The sequence below is a fragment of the Suncus etruscus genome, chromosome 12, assembly GCF_024139225.1.
Source record: "Suncus etruscus isolate mSunEtr1 chromosome 12, mSunEtr1.pri.cur, whole genome shotgun sequence".
In the NCBI taxonomy this organism is placed as follows: domain Eukaryota; kingdom Metazoa; phylum Chordata; class Mammalia; order Eulipotyphla; family Soricidae; genus Suncus; species Suncus etruscus.
Genome location: NC_064859.1, coordinates 104037079 through 104059903, shown reverse-complemented (window position 1 = coordinate 104059903; position 22825 = coordinate 104037079). Strand labels below are relative to the sequence as shown.

At 46.5% G+C, this 22825-nt stretch overlaps 1 protein-coding gene across 2 annotated transcripts in view; it reads right to left on the bottom strand.

Moving 5' to 3' along the window:
- Positions 1 to 519: 519 nt before the first annotated feature.
- PPM1B (protein phosphatase, Mg2+/Mn2+ dependent 1B) overlaps positions 520 to 22825 on the bottom strand; it is a 46877-nt gene continuing 24571 nt past the window's right edge. Inside the window, exons 2-6 of one of the 2 annotated variants that reach the window (XM_049784260.1) lie at positions 21290 to 22149; positions 12932 to 13049; positions 10520 to 10631; positions 9956 to 10013; positions 520 to 1908 (exon numbers count right to left, since the gene is read on the bottom strand). In XM_049784260.1, coding sequence (XP_049640217.1) covers positions 1879 to 1908; positions 9956 to 10013; positions 10520 to 10631; positions 12932 to 13049; positions 21290 to 22135 — 1164 coding nt within the window. In that variant the 5' untranslated portion in view covers positions 22136 to 22149 and the 3' untranslated portion in view covers positions 520 to 1878. Of the gene's footprint in view, positions 1909 to 2686; positions 3706 to 9955; positions 10014 to 10519; positions 10632 to 12931; positions 13050 to 21289; positions 22150 to 22825 lie in introns of those variants that run through there. The other variant, XM_049784259.1, reaches the window with a different exon arrangement.

Here is a 22825-nt window from a genome sequence, read left to right as displayed (position 1 = left end):
CAGAACGATAGCACAACCGGAAGAACATTTGCCTTGCATTCAGCCAACCCAGGTTCAATCCCCAGCATCTCTTATGGTTCCCCGAGCACCTCCAGGAGTGATTCATAATTCCTGAGTGCTGAGATAAAAAACAAAAACAAAAAACAACAAAAAAACCCACCTAGGAATATAAGTGATTCCTGAGACCAAAATATGTGTGGACAGTTCGATGAGGGATCCAGATCAATAACATGAATTGCAGGCTTTTCACCTGCCGACACACCCACCAGAGGAGCTGAAAAAGATCTTTTATGTGGTATAAAAGAGTTTTCTGAGTGGAGAAGAATGGTGGTATGCACCACAGTGTGGTTAATCCCTCCTTGCAACACTTAGGTATTATGTGGTTAAGTATCAAAAAAGAAACCAAAACCAAAACCAAACCCTCTCTCAGCAAGCATTCTAACTTGGAAGAGGCTTCAGTACCACTGGAAACTTGCGCTTTATTCTGGGAAGCACACGGAAGAGGAAGCTGTCACACCATTTGTCTCAGTCCTTTATTCAGTAACAGGGTGGTCACGCTCACTGCAGTGTAGACAGCACAAGGCGAACAGGGAGGGGAGTCAGGTCGGCATCCCCAGCCCCCCTCTTTCACCAGCCCCCCAAACCTGGAAAAGGAACGATGAGCTTTTAACATCATCGAGTAAAGCACTTTCACTTAACGGCTGAAATTGAAAGAATAAATAAAAATTATTGTGGCAAATGTTTCTTATAGGCCAAAAACCCAAGTCTCCTCCAAGTCACCTCAGGGAAGTTTCAGGGCAAACATCAGGGCCCTCAGTCTTACCCAGGGACAGACGACAATTCGTCCCAACCACACACCAGGGGAATGGCACCCGCAGAAACACCATGTGGCATGGGAGGGTACAGACATCCACAACAGGGAAACCAGGGGCCCCGGGGCAGCCAGGGCTGCACCCACCCAGAAGCCTCTTAGATAAATACTTTACTCTCCAGATCAGCATTAATAACAAGGAAATCCAAAAGAACTCAAGGTTAATGTGAAAAGAGGTTCAACAAATCATTTTCAAGTACCTTCTGTGACAACCACTCTGTACCGAGCCCAATGTTACCAGGTTAAAGGTTAATCACAATTTACATTATAAAGGCAAATCTCGTCATTAAAAATAAAAACAAACAAAATAAAACACTGCAGCAGTGAGATGTCAGAGCAACTGATAAAATAGCCATAAATTAATCCATTTGGTTTTAAAAGCTTCTCTAGTAAGAGTTGAAGGATGTAGCTGATACATGCAGAAATTCTGTAAGGGTTTATAGTGTTATTGCCAAATACACTTTATCTTGAAACAGGCAACATTACAATTTGGACATTATTGGAGAACCCAGTTTGGTAATACAGGTAAAATTGGGGAAAAATTAAATAACAATTAATAAATATATAGCCTACAGTAAAACGGCCTAAAGGAAATGTCAAGTTACAGAGCTGTGAAAGGCTTCCACCTTGGAGAAGGGCAAGGGGGCGTCAGCAGCACTCTCGGTGTGATGCGCCTGGTCTTCCAGAGCTGCTACCTACGTCCCCGTGCGCCTCCACACCCCTGCGCCGGTGCTCACACAACTCCGCTGGTGTCTAGGGCCAAAAGTTCGATACACAAGCAGCCCGAGTGCCTGACGGTGGCCAAAAACACTGCAGTGCAGGCCACGCTACAAGTGGCAACTGTCATTAAACACAAAGAGGAACGAATGCGGGAGATGCTAACGGTGTCTGCTCAGAGCACACAACGCTGGGAATCCACAAGAACATATTCCCTCGGATTGAAGAAAATTGTGATTAAAAGTTTTCCCCAATTTCTGAATCAAAAGCATTTTAGAAGGTTTATAAGGCTACCATGGGTCTTCTAGATCTCCAGCACCCTATAGGAAAAGAAAAGGAAGAATATTATTATTATTATTATTTGCCTGCACCACTTCAAGGGTGGGTTGAATTTCAAAAGAAAACAAAATTACCTTCCTTCCTCTGTCTGAAAAGGTAATTTTTAGAGTGTTGTGAGCAGTGTCTAATGTGTATACGCAGATGCAACAGACTTGGGTGGCTTCTTTCCCCTCTCCACCCAGCGCCTTCCTCTTTCTCAAATCACTTCAAGGTATTTGTGCATGGGTTTGAAAAACAGTCTAAACCAGTGGCTCCCTACGTCTGAAGATTCCAAAGTTTTAACTTATGGTACTACTCAAAACAACTGTAGATATATGGTAGATGTCTAAACAAGACAACTGTCTGGAAAAAATACTTCCCTGGAGGACTAAATCACCTGTATTAAGAAAAAATAAATCCATCTGAAACAAAAACAAAAACCTACCATATCACCACTAAAAATATTCTCTGATCTTACATGTCTTAATCAGATGGGTTTAATGTAGCTGGCAACCCTGCCTGCTTTAAAATGCTCATCACAACTGTTTCCGTACGTTTCTGCAATGTATTCCCTCATCAAGGACTGGCACTTCGTACAAGGAAAGAAGGTCACGACCAATTTACTTAATGCAAGATTTCTCCTTTCAGTTAATAAAAAAAGATTTGTCAAAAGTTCTTGTAAATTTGATAGAAATACAGATGAATTCCTAGTGAGGATTTTTTCCAATCCACAAACCTGGTTGTTTACAAAACTTAATTTAAAAATAATTACAACATGCATTGATTATTCCACATCACGCACTTTATTTGGACTCAAACAATTATCATTTCATTCTAAACACTTGGTTGACATACATTATTGATGTCTGTTAACTATACAGAACATACACAAACCAATGAATACATAGGTTTTTCAAAAATCATGTTTCATAAAGAATACAGAGAATGGGGAAAAAACCACACATCCAGTATCTCAGAAATTCTAAAAATAAAACTACAGAGATGAGAATAAAACACATCAAAACAACACACAAGTCATCACCCTGGGGGGAAAATTACAGGCCAACACCTGCCATTCTGTAAAGAACTAAACTTCTTCCAGAGCCAAATGTGCGCATGTGGGGTACGCAGGTACAGTGGGTTTCACTCTACACAGACCAGTTCTCCCCCCAGTCTCTGGCATCTGCTCATCAATCAGCATTAGTCCCTATCAAGTGAGAAGGGAGCTGGCTTGCAAACTGGTGGCCCAATTTCAGGCCCATAGTATGAAATCACATTGTTTTAATAGACTCAAAGTACTACAGGAAGTTTAAACTATCTGGTAAATTGTATGCAAAGGCCTTCTTAAAAAAAACAAAAACAAGGCTATATGAATATCATAATAAAACTAGTTTCCCAAGAGTCAATAACAAAACGGTTATATAAATGCATACATTAAACCTCGGAGAAAGACCATCCAAGCACAGATCCTGGGAATATCACACCAAGTCGAATCACACTTTGTCACCACTCCTCTGCGCCCCTGCGTCTTCATGAGCGCTGTCTAAGGCAGCGAGATCGCTGTGGGGCTCGGCAGGGCCTTCCTGCATTGTCCCTGGGTGGCCCACGTCACTGCTGGGGGCTTGCGCTGGGCCTGCGGGGTCGGCAGCGCCGTCGTCTCCCTCCACTTTAGCTAGCCTGTAACTAGTCAGCATCTCTTCCAGAAGTTGTCGGTAGTTGCCCCTATGATTAATTCTCATCTGCCTGAGGGCTTCCACCAACTTCCCCTGGGATCCACCTTCCTCGGATTCCTCGGAGGCCTTTTTGCAAGATTCAAGACCCCAGTGTCAGTAGACAAACTAGGATATCACACGGATTTCAAACACATCAGCAAAGCCCGCCTTCCTCCCCCTCGGGGAAACAGCGGTCTAGGACAGCACTTCAGTACCTCAGCAGGGTTCTTATCCCGAGGTACTGGCTTATTTTATTGACATTGTTTGTTGCTTAATGGAATTCACATGATTAGAATTCAACGACACCAGTAGCATCTCCTAAAACTAATGTATTTTAAAAAGCAAACATGAATTGGCCACGATGATTTAGCACAAAATATTAGTTTAAAGCAACAGGAAAGGACAGGCGAGAAGACCCTTACAGCCCTGGTCTTTCTCCTCACTTCTGCTAAAGAGACAGGTGGTATAAGGGCAACACTGAGCTGAAACTGTGTATTTCTCCCCTTATGGATAAAAATTTCACTTATTTTATGTTTTTATTTTGGGGGGGGGGGAGTCACACCCGGCTGTGCTCAGGGGTTACTCCTGGCTCTGTACTCAGAAATCGCTCCTAGCAGGCTCGGTGGACCACATAGGATATGCTGGGATTTGAACCACTGTCTGTCCTGGATAGGCTGCATGCAAGGCAAAAACACCCTACCGCTATGCTATCTCTCCGGCCCCACAATTATTTTGTTTTTAAGTATTTTTAACAAGACTATATCTAGATAAGCTAAAAAAATACTAGAACATTAAGACATGAAGAACCAACCACTCGGTCTTTTTCACTGGAGGACCCCATAGCTTTGAGCGGTAAAAGCTACTTCATCAACTCATGAGAAAGTGAGACCAGAAAAGCAGGCGACCTGGGTCTCCCTAGGAATGTCAGGAGGGCGAAGCAGCACACTATGTCCTTGCCCCAAAGATTACTCTGAATCAGAGTGGAATTCCAACTGACAGGAAAAGGGGCAGAGGGTCAAGTAAAGGCCACACTACTGAGGAACCCTCAATAGTCTGGTCCCTCAGACAGGCTCTGCAGAGCTGGCTCTGACGCTGGGAAGGGACAGGGGTGCTGGGTGGTGGAAACCAGGCTCACTCTCGATCATTAGCTCAGATGTTGGCAGTTGGTACCAAGGGGAACATGGAGAGGTGATGGATGGGAGAAGAAGGCTCACCCTCGATTACTGACCCTAACGCTGACATCTGGTCAGGGAACAGGAGTGCTAGTGGGAGCCAGGCTCACTCTCACTCATGGATTATAGGTAACTTCGCCGCCTGCTGAGAGCATTCTCAGCACAGCAAGTCATTCCAGGGACAACAGGGAAGTTTGAAACTGGATATTCAATGACACTGCAACATTCACTTCCTTAGAAAAGAAATGGAGGGGCCAGAGAGATAGCATGGAGGTAAGGCATTTGCCTTTCATGCAGAAGGACGTGGTTCGAATCCTGGCATCCCATGTGGTCCCCCGTGCCTGCCAGGGGCTATTTCTAAGCATAGAGCAACTCCTGAGCGCTGCCAGGTATGACCCCAAAACCAAAAAGAATAGATTCTTAAGAGAAATATGTCCTCACTCCTGGGGCCGAAGAGATAGCACGGCAGTAGGGTATTTGCCTTGCACGCAGGACGGTGGCTCAAATCCCAGCATCCCATATGGTCCTCCCTGCCTGCCAGGAGCGATTTCTGAGCATAGAGCCAGGAGGAACCCCTGAACACTGCTGAGTGTGACCTAATTTAAAAAATGTTCTCAGTTTTAAGAACTGCGCGCCAAAAATATTCCGAGGATATTACATGTGTAATTTGCTATCAAAAAGCTCAAAGGGTCCTTCCACTGTAACTTTACCTTGGCCTCTTTGCATCATTGTTCTCATAATTAAAAATTAAAAATTAAAAAAAAAAAAAAAGCTCAAAGAGCCGAAGAGAGCGCAGTGATAGGAGTGCTTGCCTAGCATTCATAGGAGTTCAATCTCTGGCATTCCATTGGTCTCCTGAGCATCACCAGGAGTAGTAACCTGAGCGCCACCCTGTGGCCCCAAACAAACAAACAAAAAGCTGAAACTTGACTTCAAATTATTTCCTATACTCAAGTTCATAATATATTTCCTTAATGCTAAAAGACTAATGAAACTTCAGGGCAAAAATCTAGAACTGGGAGCTGAAGAGATAGCACAGCTGTAGGGTGTTTGCCTTGCATGAGGCCAACCCAGAACTGACAGTGGTTCGATTCCCAGCATCGCATATGGTCCCCAAGCCTGCCAGGAATTATTTTTTTTTTTTTTTTTTTTGGTTTTTGGGCCACACCCGTTTGACGCTCAGGGGTTACTCCTGGCTATGTGCTCAGAAATCGCTCCTGGCTTAGGGGGACCATATGGGACGCCGGGGGATCGAACCGCGGTCCTTCCTTGGCTAGCGCTTGCAAGGCAGACACCTTACCTCCAGCGCCACCTACCCGGCCCCAGGAATTATTTCTGAGCCCAGAGCCAGGAGTAACAAACCCCTGAGCGACACCGGGTGTGAACCAAAAACCAAGTAAATAAATAAAAATAAAAATCTGAGGCTGGAGATGTCAGGGCATTTATTTGCCTTGTACATGGCTGACCTGGGTTCTATCTCCTGCAATACAGGAGGAAAAGAGAATTTATTAAACATTTTAAGAGGGGCCGGGCGGTGGCGCTAGAGGTAAGGTGCCTGCCTTGCCCGCGCTTGCCTTGGACGGACCGCGGTTCGATCCCCCGGCGCTCCATATGGTCCCCCAAGCCAGGAGCAACTTCTGAGCGCATAGCCAGGAGTAACCCCTGAGCATCACCGGGTGTGGCCCAAAAAGCAAAAAAAAAAAAAAAAAAAAAAAAAAAAAACATTTTAAGAAATTCCCATAAATAGTGAACTTTGAATACATTTGTCTTTTTCTTGGGGGGGGGGGCACACCTGACAGTGCTCAGGGGTTACTCCTGGCTCTGTACTTAGAAATCACTCCTAACAGACTCTGGAGACCATTTGGGATGCCAGCAATCGAACCCAGGTTCATCCCAAGTTGGCTGCATGCAAAGCAAATGCCCTGCCGCCATACTATCTCTCCAGCCCTGAATACATTTGTCTTATTTTCAGTTCAACTGATAGGATTACATTAGTTATCTAAAAAAGATCTTCTCTAAGAAAAATGAACGAATCCCTAATTTTTGCTTGTTCTGGGGGCACACCCAGTGGTGCTCAGGGTTTCCTCCTGGTGGGACTTGGGCTCATATGGGATGCTGGGATCAAACCCAGTTTAGCCACATGCAAGAAAAGCACCCTGCACACTATAGTATCTCTCTGGCCTCTAAGGAATCCCTAATGTTTAATTGTACTTCTACAGGCTTCTACAGCAGAGCAAATTTAACTTTGACAAAAGTACACATTTTAGGAATCTAAAAACAATTAACTCTAACACTAGTTGTTTTTCTATAAACCGAACAAAAATGAGTGTGCTAAAACTAAATGAATGCACACTGGGGAACACTGTATTGAAATGAGTGACAAGCAAGAGTGCAGGGAACCCTTGGTCAGACAGACTGCACCAGACAGAAGCTACAATGGAAAACAATGTTGAGACTGACTCCTGAAATCCTTTTCTTGATGCTTCAGTGCTAGGAGGCCACCGGGGCCCACACCAGCAGTGTTCGGGGCCCATGCGATGCTGGAGACAGAGCCCAGAGCGCCCTGACATGTGCTCTTTTATCACCCCCAATTCCCAGAATACAGTCCTGTACCTGCTCTGTCCCTGCAGCCACCTGAGCAACCTAGCAGTAGGAGCCCCCTGACTTTCTGGCATTCTGCCCTTTCCAGAACATTCTGTGATTTGTGGTCATGGCGAGTGCTTTTCTGAGACTGTTACTCTTCACCAAAGGGCAGTGGCTCCCTGCATTGATTTCTGGGCTGCCAGGCAGAGCTAAGCACCCGGGGAAGATGGCTCTAAAGCCAGGTCTGCTCCTCATGGACTAGACCTGCTCCCAGCAACACGCCCTTCCACAAGGTACATAGCAGGCCTCAGAGCCACCATCCCTAGGCCTACATACCTTACTTCTCAGTCTCTGCTTGCTCCCAACAATGCCTTTCTCCTCAGGACAATTCCCCACAACAATACAGGTCCCTGCCACACCACTGAGGCTCACCCTAAACTGCCAAAACCTTCACTGCCCAAGTGTCTCTCTGAGAAACTAACTCTCTGAACTCACAAGGCGATTTCACATTCAAGTTAGTCAGACCTTTCTATTCTCTCTGTATATGGAGCATCTACACTCAAGATATGAGAGCAGCGTGATCCAGGGGGGGTTGTTCTGGGGGGAACTATCTTCTCACAGCTCAGGGTCATAGTGCACAAATCTCTGACTCATGTTTCTGGAATCGTTAGTCTTGAGTATTTTCTCTGTTTCAGAACTCTGCTGCCAGTCCATCCACTGTTCCTGTCATCCATGAAGAAGAAGTATTTTGTTTTGCAACAAGTTTTGAAGTCATCCCTGATATAGGTCAAAGAGAAATTTAGGGTACTAAAACACTACAATCTTTCCTTCCCTTTATTTTACCATACTCAGTGATGCTCGGGGGTTATTCCAGGTGGTGCACGGGAAACCATATGGGAGGCCAGGAATCAAACCCAGGTCAACTGCGTGCAAGACAGGCACCCTACCTGCTGCACTACTGCTCCATCCCACCAAAATTTGAAAATCTTTGGGATAAGAATAACACTTTTCTGAGGCCCAGGACCAGCTCCTAGACAGTCCTTTGGGGGGGGCTCTTCCTCACGCATGGGGCCTGAATCTCTTTTACTCATTCACCTCCACTCATCCTATAAGGCAGTACTGACACATCTTTATTTACAAATTGCTTTTCACGGGGCCGGAGAGATAGCATGGAGGTAAGGCGTTTGCCTCTCATGCAAAAAGGTCATCGGTTCGAATCCCGGCGTCCCATATGGTCCCCCGTGCTCGCCAGGAGCGACTTCTGAGCATGGAGCCAGGAGTAACTCCTGAGCACTGCCGGGTGAGACCCAAAAACCAAAAAAAACAAACAAAAAAAAAACAAACAAATTGCTTTTCACAACTTTAGCTATGACTTTTTTTTTTTTTTTTTTGGTTTTTTTTTGGTTTTTGGGCCACACCCGGTGACGCTCAGGGGTTACTCCTGGCTATGTGCTCAGAAGTCGCTCCTGGCTTGGGGGACCATATGGGATGCCGGGGGATCGAACCGCGGTCCGTCCAAGGCTAGCGCAGGTAAGGCAGGCACCTTACCTCTAGCGCCACCGCCCGGCCCCTTAGCTATGACTTTTAGTGCTTAACTCCTACTAATGGATCTGAGCTAGAAGTGTTCTAGTTAGAGCTAGAATTGTTCCTAGCCGTGCAGATCACCAATCTCGTTAGCCTCACTGTAAGGATTCAATTGTATACCTTTCCTCTCAGGGTTCCTAGACTCAGGGAGAGGTGCTTAAGACTGTCACCCCTGAAATGACAAGGCTATGCCCTGTGGAACCACCTTCAAACGATGTGCTTCCTGTGCTCATCTGCACCTGTGCTTGCCAGGAAAAGCCTTCGACTGCTCAGGATGCACAGCACCACGTGGCCTTAAAGCCAAGGCTGCACAGCCAAGACCCGTCACTGTTGAGTTTTCCGAACGTCTGAGAAACTCCCAGGGGAAAAAACATGTTTCAATGAATACTTGGAAATTGAGATGTTGTCTCCAGGGCGCTGGGCAGAGTTCTGTTAAGAGGGCACATAAGGTGGACACAACATTCCTAGAGCCTCCAGCAGTCAGGCTCCGTGTGAACACAGGGCGGATGCCGACAGGCCTAGCCTGAAAGTGACCCCTAACTTCTACCTCCTGCAGCTGGAGCTGAGCTGTTCCAAGAAGCACATGACACTGGGGGGAGGGTGTTGGACACTGTGATACTATCATGAACAACTCTGTGTATCTCCACTGATTCAATCGAAGAATTTATTTAAAAAAAAAAAAAAAAAAAGAAACATATGTTCTCTGCTTCATGAAGACTGGGCAGGGTTGAGGAAGAAGTGGTGGAGGAGGATGAAGAGGGAGAAGAAGAGGAGGAGGATGTGGAGGAAGTGAGTGCAGCCCAAACAGAAGCACCCTGCCAGATTAGGCACCCTGCAACTACCCCTTAATGTCCCTGTCCTGCAGTGGGGACCCTTTAACACCCTTCACTGCCCAGAAGAAAGCAGCAGAGGCATCAGCGTGCGCATGTTAGTGCTCTCACATCTAGTCCTCACACTATAAGATCATCCGAGATGCTCAAGGAAGAAAAGACACTTACCCCGTCGTTTTCTCTGTGTGGGTTCAGCCTATTATAAACAGCTTCAATAACATGGCGCCTGGAAAAGAAAAAGGCTTCAGTTTCCCGGAGGTGCCAAGATTTTGCTCCTACGTATTTTGGGTAAAGCTTCATCATGACAGCTCCACTCAGACCTGCCAGGCACCATCTGCCTTTAGCTCAGAATCTGACCCCATATGACCCATCATCTTCGGTTCTTGAGTAAGTAGGGCCTTATCTTCACAGAATATAGTCAGTCCCTTAAAAACAAAGTTCTCCTGGGGATCTGAGTTGGCAGAGAGAAAGTACAGCCTGCCTGGCATGTAATCAGCAATGGCTCCTGGGCTCTCACAAGGAACCCCTGGCTCCACAGACTCAAAGTCACCCACAAAGTCCCAGTGCTCGAAAAGGCTCGGGAGACCCCCATGATACCTTGGATCTCCAGGGACCATGATCCATAGTTCAAGTGTAAAAACCTTCAAGTCATTTCATTTGAAGCTAATTAATGTCCTCCCAGCCCCATGACTTAATTACTAATTATAAATGAGCTCTGCGTGTTCTACTTACTTGCCAGCAAGGCCTCCTCCAGGAGGCAAATTTGGGATACTTTCAGCGGACAAGATGCGCATGACCTGGGCAAGATCAGGCATTCTCTCCTCACCAGACTTTTCCATAATTTCTGCAGGGTTTTAAAGAGTCAATATTAATGCAAAAATTCTTCAGCAACCCATCTTCACTACCAGGGCAGCAGCCCTATGCTCAGAAACACACAGGCTAGAGCAGCAATCTGTTCCCGAGATGGACATGGGGAAGAACACTCATTCAGCGATAGGGTGTGCAGGAAAACAAAAGCAATAGAGAAAAAAGTATTATGAAGAATTAAAAACATTCATTTTTAATAAATATTGATAGTTTGTTCCACTATTTATTTAAAATAAAAAAGGAATTAAAGTCCAAAAGCAAAATTAAAAAAATAAATCCCTGTTTCTATTTGCAATTTCTGAAAAAAAAAAAAAAAAATGTTTTCAAGTATCTGAGGGAAGACCTCAGAGGAGCCTGAACTCTCACAGGGAGAGGGAATGCTAAATAATTCCTAAAGAAGGTAATTGCGGGCCCGGAGAGATAGCACAGCGGTGTTTGCCTTGCAAGCAGCCGATCCAGGACCAAAAGTGGTTGGTTCGAATCCCGGTGTCCCATATGGTCCCCCGTGCCTGCCAGGAGCTATTTCTGAGCAGACAGCCAGGAGTAACCCCTGAGCACCGCCGGGTGTGGCCCAAAAACCAAAAAAAAAAAAAAAGAAGGTAATTGCATTTTTTTTCTTAATCACCATTTTTTTTTTTTTTTTGGTTTTTGGGCCACACCTGTTTGATGCTCAGGGGTTACTCCTGGCTATGAGCTCAGAAATCGCCCCTGGCTTGGGGGAACCATATGGGACGCCGGGGGATCAAACCGAGGTCGGGTCCGTCCTACGCTAGCGCTTGCAAGGCAGACACCTTACCTCTAGCGTCACCTTCCCGGCCCTAATCACCAATTTAGTAGGAACAAATTAAGGCAAGACTCAGACTCAGACTCAGCAGTGGATAGTAAAACTGGCAGGTAAGACTCCGTGACCAAAAAAAAAAAAAAGAAAAAATATCAGAAAGGGCCGGAGAGATAGCATGGAGGTTAGGCATTTGCCTTGCATGCAGAAGGATGGTGGTTCAAATCTCAGCATCCCATAGGGTCCTCCCTAAGTGCTGCCGGGTATGACCCAAAAAGCAAAAAGCAAAAAAAAAAAAAAAAAAAAGAATCTGTGACAACCTTTGATAACATCTTTTAAAGGTCTCTCCTTATCGATAAGACTTCCTGGCTTCACTTTTAGTGGTGGAGCTGAAAGCTGGTCCCTCTAGGGAGCAGTGAATACACAGCCATCCTGTGGGCCATGAGGCGAGGTCATGGGCAGACAGACCCTGGCTTCTAGGGGCAAACAGCAGCTGGTCCAAAGCAGGGGTTTTTAAATTACAAATGTATCTGGGGCTGGCCAGGCAGCCAGCACAGAGGGTTAAAGGCATGTTTGGCATAAAAGAGGCCTGGGTTCAAGTCCCAGAACACCACCATGCTCAGAACACTACAGTTGTGGCTCCAAAAAACCAAACCAAAACAAGGACAAAGTAACTGGGCTCTAGTTGGTCCAGGCCAACACAAACAAGAGAAAGAATGACTTACCCCAGCTACATTAAGACATAGGAAGGGCGCTCGACCTGGTCAACAGTGCTCGGGAATAAAGGGTGAAAGGGAGGGACAGGAGTGATGGCACAGTGGGTAGGAATTTTTTTTTTGCCTTGACCAGATCCAATACCCAGCATCCCATATGGTCGGTCCCCTGAGCCTGACAAGACTGACTTCTGAGTGTAGAGCCAGGAGTAACCCGAGTACTGTCGGATATGGCCCCAAAACAAACAAACAAAGGTGAAGGGAGGGATTCAAAGACTGGATGGGCAGGTGGGCCACTGGGAATATCCCTCTTCTGTTGGGCAGAGTTTAAGAGGCAGATCACCTAACATGGGTGGGCACAGGTAGAGTGAACAACACATGGGCAGTTTGAGTGTAGGCTACTCTCTGTGTATCACTTCTGTTTAAGTTCCACATTGTCACTACATCAAGCTCTGACCACAGCCTGGATCTGAGTCCAGCACAGAAAGGAACAAGGGCTCTTGGGAGTAGGGGATTTCATCGAGATGTTTCAGACAGCTTAAGGATAGGAGTGGGGGTGGAGCTGCAGCGGGCCATGTTGGGGGGGGGGGGAGGCAGCAAGCAACCCTGTTCTCTAGCCAGGAAAAGTCCCACACAGTCAGCCTGAGGTCAGGGAGGAAAGGGTCATTTTGTTTGTTAGGCCTTGTTTAGAAACAAGTCACTGATTTTCCCATGTAAATTTAAAATAATTTCTTGATAAATAGGGCTATTTCCTTTCATTCTAAATTTAAAAAGTATCTTTCTTACCTTCAACCCGTGATTCCAAGTACTTATCCAACTCTGAATCTTTCCTCACCGCTTCATCTGAGACCTTGGGGGCATTTGAAAAACAAACTAGCACAATACTCATGTTATCTCGACTTCCCTGTATATTGAAGAAAGAAAAAAAAATTATTTCTATAGTCCACCAACTCACTATTTAATTCAAAACAATTTCATCAAGCAACAGTATTTAACATGCATAACATTCAAGACATTCCTTTTTATTGTTTTTTTGGGGAGTTTTTTTGTTTTTTGGGCACACCCAGCAGCGCTTAGGGGTTCCTACTGGCTCTGTGCTCAGAAATTGCTCCTGGCAGGCACAGGGGACCATATGGGATTCCAGGATTCAAACCAACACTGGTCCAGGGCTGGCAAATGCCCTATCGCTGTGCTATCTCTCCAGCCCAAGACATTCCTTTTCTGAAAAAAGGTTTGGGGCACACCAAGCAAAAACTAAGGCCCCTGGGGATGAGATTAGAAATTATTTCCAGACTTGAGATTCTGTATACCTTTGTTTTAACCAGATTCCACAACCCAGAAAATTAACACAACTTTAGAAGAATGAAATGCCATTCTTAACTTTCCCACAGATTACTGGCCCCAAGGAGATGTCATCCCCAAATGCATTCCTCCCAAATGAGTGTGCCTGTTTCCACCCCCAGCTAACTAACCTGGACCAGGGCAACACCACAAAACTGACTGAACCTGTCACTGAAACTGTGGGTCAGTGTACTCAAGGCAATGACTTGGGCTTGTTCTCTAGAGAACCTGGGCTCTCACTTGAATGTTCATTTTCCTCTTTCTTCTGAGTAATTTGTTTCCAATAAAAACTATTTTGTTTCATTTTTTTTTGTTTTTTTTTGTTTTTGTTTTTGGGCCACACCCTGTGACGCTCAGGGGTTACTCCTGGCTATGCGCTCAGAAGTTGCTCCTGGCTTCTTGGGGGACCATATGGGACACCGGGGGATCGAACCTCGGTCCGTCCTAGGCTAGCGCAGGCAAGGCAGGCACCTTACCTCCAGCGCCACCGCCCGGCCCCTTGTTTCATTTTTTAAAGCTGAAAAATTAAACTGGAAACTTTTCTAAGCACTGAAATATTACAGTCAAGTGCAATAATTAAAAATAAGAAAAAAAAACAAACCACAGGGGCCAGAGAGATAGCACAGCATCTGCCTTGCATACGGCTGACCCGGGAGGAATCCAGTTCGATTTCCGGCATTCCATATGGTCCCCCAGCCTGCCAAGGATGGTTTCTTTTTTCTTTTTTTCTCGGGCCACACTCATTTGATGCTCAGGGGTTACTCCTGGCTAAGGGCTCAGAAATCGCCCCTGGCTTGGGGGGGACCATATGGGACGGCGGGGAATCGAACTGCGGTTTGCTTGCAAGGCAGACACACCTTGCCGGCCCCCAGGGATGGTTTCTGAGTGCAGAGCCAGGAGTGACTCCTGAGCACTGCTGGGTGTGGCCCAAAAACCAATCAATCAATAAATTAAAAAACAAAAACCACAAATTGGTATAGAGAATTTCAAGGCTCCTAGTGAGTATTAAAATACTGAAAGATCACAATGGTTTTAATAAAATAAAATATTAAAAGAGCCCAACATGTAACTTACACAAGCACATGTCCGTGTGTGTGTGTGTGTGTGTGTGTGTGTGTGTGTGTGTGTGTGTGGGAGAGAGAGGGAGAGAGAGAGGGAGAGGGAGAGGGAGGGGGAGAGGGAGGGGGAGAGGGAGGGGGAGAGGGGGAGAGGGGGAGAGAGGGGGAGAGAGGGGGAGAGGGGGAGAGAGGGAGAGGGAGAGGGAGAGGGAGAGGGAGAGGGAGAGGGAGAGGGAGAGGGAGAGGGAGAGGGAGAGAGAGAGAGAGAGAGAGAGAGAGAGAGAGAGAGAGAGAGAGAGAGAGAGAGAGAGAGAGAGAGAGAGAGAGAGAGAGAGAGAGAGAGAGATCCTAGGCTGGGTCTCCAGAATAACTGCTAAGAACAAATTTTACTGTTGTCTTTTTTTTTTTTTTTTTTTTTTTTTGATTTTTGGGCCACACCCGATGGTGCTGAGGGGTTACTCCTGGCTGACTGCTCAGAAATAGCTCCTGGCAGGCACGGGGGACCATATGGGACACCGGGATTCGAACCAACCACCTTTGGTCCTGGATCGGCTGCTTGCAAGGCAAACACCGCTGTGCTATCTCTCTGGGTTACTGTTGTCTTTTAATCACACTCTAAATGACTGTGTTGAAAAGGAAGCATAAAGGGGCCAGAGAGAGAGCACAGTGGTAGGGCGTTTGCCTTGTTTGTCAGCAATCGACTGACCCAGGACCAAAGGTGGTTCAAATCCCAGCATCCCCTATGATTCCCCCCAGAAAGCAACAAACAAACAAACAAAACAAAATAAAACAAAACCAAAAAAAAAAAAGCATAAAATATGTAGTTCTTGACATATATCATAAAATTATGAGAGGTTAACTTCAAACACTCATTTTCCTGAAGGTATCTAAGTTATTTATCCTTTAGTTGTTTTGGGGACACACATGGCGAGGTTCAGGGGTTACTACTGGCTCTGCGCCCAGAAATCACTCCTGGCAGGAGGATCAGGGGACCAGATGGGATGCTAGGAATCAAACCCAGTTTAGTCACGTTCAAAGCAAAAATCCTAACCACTGTGCTCTGGTCCCAATTTAACCTTTTTTTTTTTTGGGTTTTGGTTTTTGGGTCACACCAGCAGTGCTCAGGGGTTACTCCTGACTCTGTACTCAGAAATCGCTCCTGGCAGGTACAGGGGACTGTTTGAAATGCCCTACTTCTGTGCTATCTCTCCAAGCCCCCCCCCCTTTTTGGGGGGGGTCACACCCAACAGTGCTCAGGGTTACTCCTGACTCTACGCTCAGAAATCGTTCCTGGCAGGCTCGGGGACCTTTTGGGATGGTGCGATTCCAACCACCGCCCTTCTGGATGCAAGGCAAACACCTTATCTCCATGCTATCTCTCCAGCCCCAAATTAACCTATTTTTTAAGAGCAAAATGGAATGGCTCTTGGAACAGTAGTCCCTTTCTAGCACTCTAAAAAACAAAGTCAAAGAGGGTTGATAGGCAATTTTATCTGAAAATGGAACTTGCAACCCAAAGGACCAAAGTCAAGGCCACATTAATGCTAGTCTTTGTTATCTTGGCCAGAATCTGGGCTTCAGACTGCACCTTTACAGGACCCAGGTCTGTTTGTTTGTTTGGGGGCCACACTCAGCAGTGCTCAGGGCTACCTCTGGACAGAGCTAGGGGACCATATGAGGTTCTGGGATTGAATTTAGGTCAGTCGCACACAAAGCAAATGCCCTCCCTGTCTGCTGGTGGCAGACCACCTGCCACCCAGGAGCCAGTACAGGTAGAAACTCAGTCTCCCACAGATGCTCTGGATTCAGAAGAAAGGACCTTCAGAAGGGAGGAGAACCATGAGGAGCACAGCACTAGATCCTATATGATCGCAGGAAGCAGGATTTCATCCTTCAGTGGAGCCCAACCAAACACCTCCATAGCCTGACCTTCTAGAGTCGTGGCAATGACAGTCTTTGGTTTTTATAAGGCACAGCTCCAAGTACCCAAAAAAGGCACCAGTCCTCCCTAGGAACTAGATACTCTCCACACATTTTGATAGACTAGAACTAGATGCCACAGCTATTTGTAATCAAGCATCACTTATTGATATCTAAGGCAATATATGAATAAACAGTATTAACAACATATTTTTAGAATCCAGGTTTCTCTTAGGGGTGCAAAGGGACACAAGGCCAGGATGAAACCCAAGGACTGTCTCATATACCAGGCAAGTGTTCTACAACAAAATTCACTTTTTTCTTTTTGGTTTTTGGGCCACACCCAGTGGTGCTCAGGGGTTACTTCTGGCTGTCTGCTCAGAAATAGCTCCTGGCAGGCACGGGGGACCATATGGAACACCAGGATTCGAACCAACCACCTTAGGTCCTGGATTGGCTGATTGCAAGGCAAACGCCACTGTGCTATCTCTCCGGGCCCAAAATTCACTTTTTTCTAACCAATTGCTATTTGCTAACAACATCAAGAGCATCGTTCTACAACCCCCAATCAACATATATTTTCAAGTTTTGTTTGCTTCTTTTGTTTTGTTTTGGCCATATTACTCCTGGCTCTGTGCATACAGAAATCACTCCTGGGGGTGTTTCTTGTTTTTAAGTAACAAAACATATCCTAACAATGGAGAAGTTAGCTGAAAGATAAATTTCAGGAGGTTTCAATATTCAAAGGTATTTGAAAGACCTGACATATATACCATAGCGCGATCCCACTGTGTGATTTGATTTGATTAAATGACTTTTCCCTAAACATCTAACGTTTCAGTAATGTTTACATTGCAAGAAAAGCTCCTTCAATTTACATTGCATGCATTTTCTAATCTATTCTGTATTATCAAACATTGAAAATTAACTCACCCGCACCTCCAAACTCAGTAGTCCCTACCTGTGCCCACCATCTTCTGGCAGATAAAGGCCCAGTCCCACAATTAAGTTCTAAGAGAAATTGATGCCACTGGCCTTCCCAGGCAGACAACTCTGGGGCTTCTCAAAAAAAGGGGCAGGTGGGTGGCCCTTCCTTTTTTTTTTTTTTTGGGGGGGGGGGGGGTTTGGTTTTGGTTTTTGGGCCACACCCAGTGGTGCTCAGGGGTTACTCCTGGCTATCTGCTCAGAAATAGCTCCTGGCAGGCACGGGGGACCATATGGGACACCGGGATTCGAACCAACCACCTTAGGTCCTGGGTCGGCTGCTTGCCAGGCAAACTTGGCTGTGCTATCTCTCCGGCTCCGCCCCTTCCTTCTTGAAGCCACAGCCACCCCGACACCCTCCAACTGTAATGACCCGGCTCCCTGACTGAACCTCATAAAACTTCCAAGACGTAGATCCTAGACCACGAAGCTGAGCAACACTCCAAAATTTCACAGCAGTAGGGTCACAGCAAATCTATGGAAAAGATACAGAGACCACCAACAAGCTCAGTGAGCCTAAAAAAGAGCTCAGTTAGCACCAAACTCAACCCAATAATCCTCAGACACTGACTTTACTTAACACCACTGAGAGATATAACTACTACAAATTATACTTTATTGATCTGTTTTGATAATTCATTTGCCTTTGTTCTGTAACAAACAATATGAAGTAGAGTATTTGTGCCTGCAAAGGATTGGTAGGGTGGTGGGTGCGAAACCGGGGACCATTGGTGGAGAGAAGATCACACTGGTTGTAGATTTAGTGTCTGAACGTTTCATGCCTAAAATGACTCCATTATGAGCAACTTAGGAAATGATGGTGTTAGCCCCACCAGAAGTGAACCCTAAGCAGAGCCAAAAGTCAACACTGAGCACTCTGCGTGTGGCCCAACCCCAATATCACCCCCAAACTGACCCACTTCTACAGCTGATTTTGGTTGGAATGCAGCTTCTTTAAAGTAAAGAATTAATTTCAGGCAGTAACAATGTTCTGGCCTCCTGTGCTAACCACCATCCTTCTCGTTTCTGAGATGTAGGCCTCAGTCCAGAATCTTGGAATGCCAACACCAGAGACAGTGGATCACTTAAACGGAGAGAGACTATCAAGGGAAGATAACTACAGACAACTAGAACCAGAGTTCACTGTGGGGAGGGGCCAGCGACCACTGTAGCATATCCACTCCATAAACCTTTCCTGCTTCAAATCACAGATCAAATAGGTTTTCTGGCTCATCCTTCAAAACCCCAGCAGGGCCTGGATCAGTAATCAGTGAGTAGAGTAACTGCTTTGCATGCAGCCAACCCTGGCTAAACTGAACACTGCTGCGTGTAGCGGGAAAAAAATTAAAATAAAAAATAAAAAGATTCACAGAATGTCAGGAAGTCTGAGCCACTTTACTTGGCTGGAATGTGTGAGGCCCTAAATTTAACCTCTGACATATTCCAATTCTAAATTAAACTTTAGTTTTCTCTAAGAATTCTTTACAATATGACAATCTGAGTCTTTTTTACTTTAAATCAGTGATGTTAAAAACATTTCTATATTGGGGCCGGAGAGATAGCATGGAGGTAAAGTGTTTGCCTTTCATGCAGAAGGTCATCGGTTCGAATCCTGGTATCCCATATGGTCCCGCGAGCGAGCCTGCCAGGAGTGATTTCTGAGCCTAAAGCCAGGAGTAACCCCTGAGCACCGCCGGGTGTGAACCAGAAAACAAAAAAAACAAACACCATTTCTATAAAAACTGGAGCGCTAGTCTTTTTTTTTTTTTTTTGGTTTTTGGTTTTTGGGCCACACCCGGCAATGCTCAGGGGTTACTCCTGGCTGTCTGCTCAGAAATAGCTCCTGGCAGGCATGGGGAACCATATGGGACACCGGGATTCAAACCAACCACCTTTGGTCCTAGATTGGCTGCTTGCAAGGCAAGACGCCGTTGTGCTAACCCCTGAGCATTACCGGGTGTGGCCCCCAAAAAAAAAACCAAAAAAAAAAAAAAAAAAGAAAAGAAAATTGGGGCCGGGCGGTGGCGCAAGAGGTAAGGTGCCTGCCTTGCCTGCGCTAGCCTTGGACGGACCACAGTTCAATCCCCCGGCGTCCCATATGGTCCCCCAAGCCAGGAGCAACTTCTGAGCGCATAGCCAGGAGTAACCCCTGAGCATTACCGGGTGTGGCCCCCCCAAAAAAAAAAAAAGTTTTGTTTTTTTTTTTTTTAGTTAGATCCATTTATTTTATGCTTAGTTTTTAAGTCTTGCCTTGCACACAAGCAGGCATGATTCCCCATCATCCCATATGATCCCAAGCATTTCCAAGAATGCAGAATTATTGAGTATGGACCCTACCCCCCTTAAAAAACAAAAATCCCTGTGGGGCTGGGGCCAGAGAGATAGAATGGAGGTAAGGCGTTTGCCTTTCATGTAGAAGGACGGAGGTTCGAATCCCGGCATCCCATATGGTCGGTCCCCTGTGCCTGCCAGGGGCAATTTCTGAGCATAGAGCCAGGAGTAACCCCTGAGCGCTGCCGGGTGTGACCCAAAAACAAAAACAACAATTCTGTGGGGAAAAATACAAGCTGTAAGACTGTAGGGGCCGGAGCGATACCACAGCAGTAGGGTGCTTGCCTTGCATGCGGGCTGACCCAGGATGGACCTCGATTTGATCCCCCAGAGTCCCATAAGGTCCCCCATGGCAGGAGCAAAATTTCTGAGCGCATAGCCAGGAGTAACCCCTGAGCATCACCGGGTATAGCCCAAATACCAAACCAAAAACAAAACAAACAAAAAAACCCAACAACAACAAAAACAACCCATGTTGTAGCTCAGTAGTAGAGCATTTGCTTTTGCACATACAAGGCTCTGGTTCCACCCCAGTGCACACAAAGAAAGTAAGGTATGGGGGGATGGGAGAGGTCAGAGGGATGGCTCATTAACTAACTGTGCCTCCTGACAAGTGTAAGGCCCTGAGGTGGATCCTGAGATTCTGGCAGCAAAGACCCCCAGCTGCACAACACGTGTGATCTCTAAGCACCAAAGCCATCATATGTGAGCAGCATAAACCAACGTGAGATAGCCGTACCTAACACATCTGTGAGCACAAGGTGAGCCCAGCAAGCACCCCAACTAAAGAATGTAACCCTCACCAAACACTGAAGCACTATGTACGACCCCCTCAGCACAAGAGCAACAAAGGGAAGAGAAAATAATGAAGGGGCAGAGATAGTACAGGGCTAAAACACTTGCCTTGCACGCTATCAACCTCAATTTGATCCCTGTCCATCAGCCAGGAGTAAATGGGAGCACCGTGGGGTATAGCCCAAAAGCAACCTAAACAAAGTGGATGGATCTTGGCTACTGTACCATATTGCTCATATAAATCGGGGCAGAGATGAGTCCCTTCAAAAGCCTACTGTGAGGAGAGAGCTTCTTGCCTGCCAGATAATAAACACTCTTATTTTCTACACTTCTGACTTTCCACAGCTGCTCAGAACTGGGTCGCAAAACATAACTTAGGGGAGCTGGAGCAATAGCACAATGCGTAGGGTGTTTGTCTTGCACGTGGCTGACCCAGGTTCAATCCCAGCATTCTATATGGTCCCCCGAGCCTGGCAGGAGCGATTTCTGAGCGCAAAGCCAGGAGTTGAGACTGAGGGTTGCAATACTGCTCAGGCCCTGAATTATGGGGGACTCTTGAGACCACCCCCTAGAGATGGGTGGGTACCAGTAAACACTTAAAAAAAAATTACACGCCTTCTTGACTGTACCTCTCTTCCCCTTGACAGTGAGTCCCAACAGTCTTGTTTCACTTTACTTACTTACCGTGTCTTTCCCCGCAGCAAGCCTCACGTACCTTATGTAAACAAGTGTCCACTACCCAATTGCACACGTTCTCCAGATCGTCAGACACCTCGAGCCGAGATTGGACGTATTCGCAGAGCTCCTCGTTACTCATCACATCCCAGATCCCGTCGCAAGCCAGGATGATGAACTCGTCGTCATCGGCCCTCACAACATCAAAGACCTCGGGCTCAGGGGAGACCAGCTGTTCCGTGGGACCCTTCCCTTCCACGCACTTGTAGTCATAGTCCCCCAGGGCCCGGGACACAGCCAGTGAGCCATTGACGCGCTGGATCATAACACTGCCCCCTGCATTCTGGATGCGCTCCTTCTCCTTAGGGTTGCACGGCTTGTGGTCCTGGGTGGAGAAACAGACCTGGGCCTTCCGGCAGAGCACAGCTCGTGAGTCACCGCAGTTGATAAAGTAGATGTGCTTTGGAGAGATCATCACACCCACGGCTGTGGAGCCGCTCCGGTCCATGCCGTTTCTGAGGTCCGAAAAATCACGCATGTACTCATCAATTTTCAAAAAGCCAGTTCGAATGCCCTTCTTGACACTCTCCACAGAAGGCTCAGGAGCAGGACCCGATCTGCCTGCTGCCCTGAAATCTTCATTGTTCGTGATGTGCTCGAGTAAGTGAGTGGAGCAGTAATTGGCTACCCGGGATCCAGCATGGCCATCATAAACGGCAAAGAAGGACCAGTCCTCCAAGCCCTGGGGAATGCCCACCACAGCAGTGTGCGCGTCCTCCATCTCCACTCGCCAGCCCTGCATGCTGCTGAGGCCATAACGCAGGCCATTCCCAGCACCGTGAGCACTGTGCTTTTCAGTCTTGGGTTTATCCAAAAACGCACCCATCTTTAGTGATGGATCTGAAAGGGAAATGTACAGGGTTACATGTTTACATCCGAGAGAGAGAAATATCGGCAATGGTCTGCTCATTCTCTACCTCACTTTCTATCTTCCTTTTTGGCCACATCCAGTAGGGGAGTGCCAATCCCAGGGCTCAAACCTAGACATGCAAGGCAAGTGCTTTACCCACTATACTATGGCACCTGCCCTCTAGTTCACTTTTATCTTGTTATTTTCGGTATTTTCAAATACTGAAATATGAGAACAAAGAGGAAATCAAAATGATTTCCCCTTACTATGTAGAATGGTGGATTTGTCGGTCCTGACACATAGAATCACATACCAATTTAATCAGCATCTCAGATTTTTTTTTTCTGGTTTATTTTGGGGAGGGGTAGAGTACTTTCCAAGTGGCACTCAGGAAACCTGGGAGTCAGCCAGACCAGTAGTTTAATGCCCGGGTTCAAGGACTCGGCACTGCTCTGGCCCTGCAGTGCCAGGGATTATCCAGGCCACCCTGGTGGTATGTGTGAATTAGGTTTGGTCACATGCAGATACGCACCTTGGTCCTGGACCACCCCTCTCCGTTATCTCAGCTTTTGAGAGGCTCAGATGGTACATTCTCAGCAACACTCAGATAAGTTTGCTGGAAGAGGGAGCTATGGGTATGCTGCTTCCCAGAGACTACAGGGCCAC